This window comes from Antrostomus carolinensis, unplaced genomic scaffold (genome assembly GCF_000700745.2).
Source record: "Antrostomus carolinensis isolate BGI_N321 unplaced genomic scaffold, ASM70074v2 scaffold47534, whole genome shotgun sequence".
NCBI lineage: Eukaryota > Metazoa > Chordata > Aves > Caprimulgiformes > Caprimulgidae > Antrostomus > Antrostomus carolinensis.
Genome location: NW_010312326.1, coordinates 1 through 2248, shown reverse-complemented (window position 1 = coordinate 2248; position 2248 = coordinate 1). Strand labels below are relative to the sequence as shown.

Sequence of the window (2248 nt, the reverse complement as noted above, 5' to 3'; positions counted from 1 at the left end):
AGGGAAAGACAGTGACAAGCTTTAGTCCAGGAATGAATTGCTTTAAAGGCAGCACTGTCAATTCTGATGTCCCAAGTGACAGTAAAACCCTAGGGTAGGTGGTAATTAACTACAATTTCTTAATTTATCACAAGGAAGCCTTCAAAAGGGAACTAATACAGGCATTATATCATCGCCTCTAATCTGAGTGATACAATTTAGTGGTTTTCTTATAAAACATCTCAGATTATTCTACACTCAAGACTGTGCAGGACTGTACAAGAGACAATTTTCTATCAAGGGAGAATACCAGCTTGTTGTGTTCTTGAAAGAAGAATGTGATGATAAAGCAAATACTCAAAATATTCCTAATGCTTATTTAAAAGGGAAAACAAACTTACATTGTAAGGCTTGATTGTCTGACTTAAAATATCTAAAAAAAAAAGAATCAGAAGTGTAAAAGTGAGTGGCATTATGTCTTCAGTTTTATTCAGCACAAACCATGCAACAGCTTATTCTTTAGAAGAAATTTCCTTATACAAAATAAAAGAAACAAAGCAACCAAGCAGTTCCTGCAGCTGGCCCTCAAAAGGTAGAATTCAGTTTTTCTCCCTTCTCCTGAGAAGTTTACATGACCCCATTTTGTTACCCTAACAATGCAAAAGAGATTGTGTGCTGTTGCAAAATGACAGTATGGATACGAGTTTTGTTAATGCAGAAACCTGAACTCACCAGGAGACTTTGCTGTCTCCTTGAGCATGATGACAAGTATGTACCTGTTGTGAACTCAAGCACCAGTGTACAAGGAAAAAAAAAATCCCTGGTGAATGCTCTTTATAAACAGTGTCAATCAAAAATGGGGACTAAGAAATAAACTTAGGAGAAAAAGGGTAAAACTGATGATGCCTCTTAAATTTCTAAGCACATACCAATGGAGTTCTCCCTGGAGCACAGCTTGCATTTCTGCACCATAGTGGCGCTTCCTCTGCCTCCTTTCAGGGGAGCACTGTCCTAAAAACCATGACAACAGAGACATCATTTCTAACTGCACTCTAGCTGAGCCACTGGAAACCTCTGCAAAGGTAAAGTAGTTTTTACAACAATGTTCTTTAACTTTTTAAAAATATTGCAACGAGAAGGGGTTTTTTTTTAAACAACAGACATAATTCAGAAAGCTGGGATTATCAAAGAATAATTATATTCTAGACTTCAGTGAATAATGGTAGTTATATCTTGTCCATATAGGCATGTTCCATTAATTCCTCGAAATACATTCTTGCCCTTCAGTAGCATGCAACAAAGAGGGATGAGTATTCCTAAGAACAGAACCTTCTCTTATCCCTGACAAATTTTATCCAGCTTTTTCAGTTTCCAAATGCTAATTTAGCAAGCTTAACTCACCTTGAATTATGTAAACTTCTCCAAAAAGATTCTGTCAGCATCAGAGAAACATGCTACAGGCACAACCTTACTCTGATAGAATTTAGAAATTTGCTTTCAAATGATATTTTTAGATAAAGGCAGCTTTTTAAAGCAGACATAAATACTGTCACCAACAGTCACCATTCCAATGGCATATTTCAATTAACAATCTCTGGGTTTTTTTATAGCATTTGCTGAATGCATATAGCTATTAAAATACTACCTGACCTAAAGTGCAAGCTGTCACATCCCTGACTCTTGTATCTCTTGCATGTTAGGCACGGGTTGGTTTTCTCATTTTTGCTCTGATGCAGAGTGCAAGAGGGGAACGTACCATCAATCGCAGATACTGCCATTTCTCAGAAACTTCACCACAGTTCCCGCATTTCAGCTGAAAAATCAACAGAAATTAGAGAATTAAAAGCTGTCAATAATCAGGGATTAAAAAGCTGGTGGAGAAGATGTGAGCCCCCCAGATTCACAAACCCCACTGTTTCACAGCTGAGAGGAGCCAGCGGCAGGTCCGAGGCGCTGTCTATCCCATCAGGCCTGTGAGCTGACTCGACCTGGCAGGTCTGTGTGACACAGAGGGTCTGTCCTTCGGCGCCTTGGATGGAAAACGTGTTACAAAGCATGGTCACGAAATAAAAGATGTGAACAGCGCATCTCACCATTCACCTGGGTTACCTGCCAGTGGATACTGGATTAGCACCCACCTCACCGCTGGAGACACTGACCAACTCCTGAACTTAAGACTTTTCATTATTGCAAATTAATGTACAATGTCGTGTGTGTACTCATGTAAACATGTCTGTATGCAGATTTATACCCCCCCAGTCGTTGCTGC

The 2248-nt window shown here is 39.3% G+C and overlaps 1 protein-coding gene across 1 annotated transcript in view; it reads right to left on the bottom strand.

Annotated features, from left to right (window-relative positions):
- CZIB (CXXC motif containing zinc binding protein) overlaps positions 1-2036 on the bottom strand; it is a 6447-nt gene extending 4411 nt beyond the window's left edge. The window contains exons 1-4 of the mRNA XM_029084747.1: positions 1893-2036; positions 1736-1792; positions 909-990; positions 381-412 (exon numbers count right to left, since the gene is read on the bottom strand). Of these exons, the coding sequence (XP_028940580.1) occupies positions 381-412; positions 909-990; positions 1736-1792; positions 1893-2036 (315 nt within the window). The remainder of the gene's footprint in view (positions 1-380; positions 413-908; positions 991-1735; positions 1793-1892) is intronic.
- Positions 2037-2248: the final 212 nt, after the last annotated feature.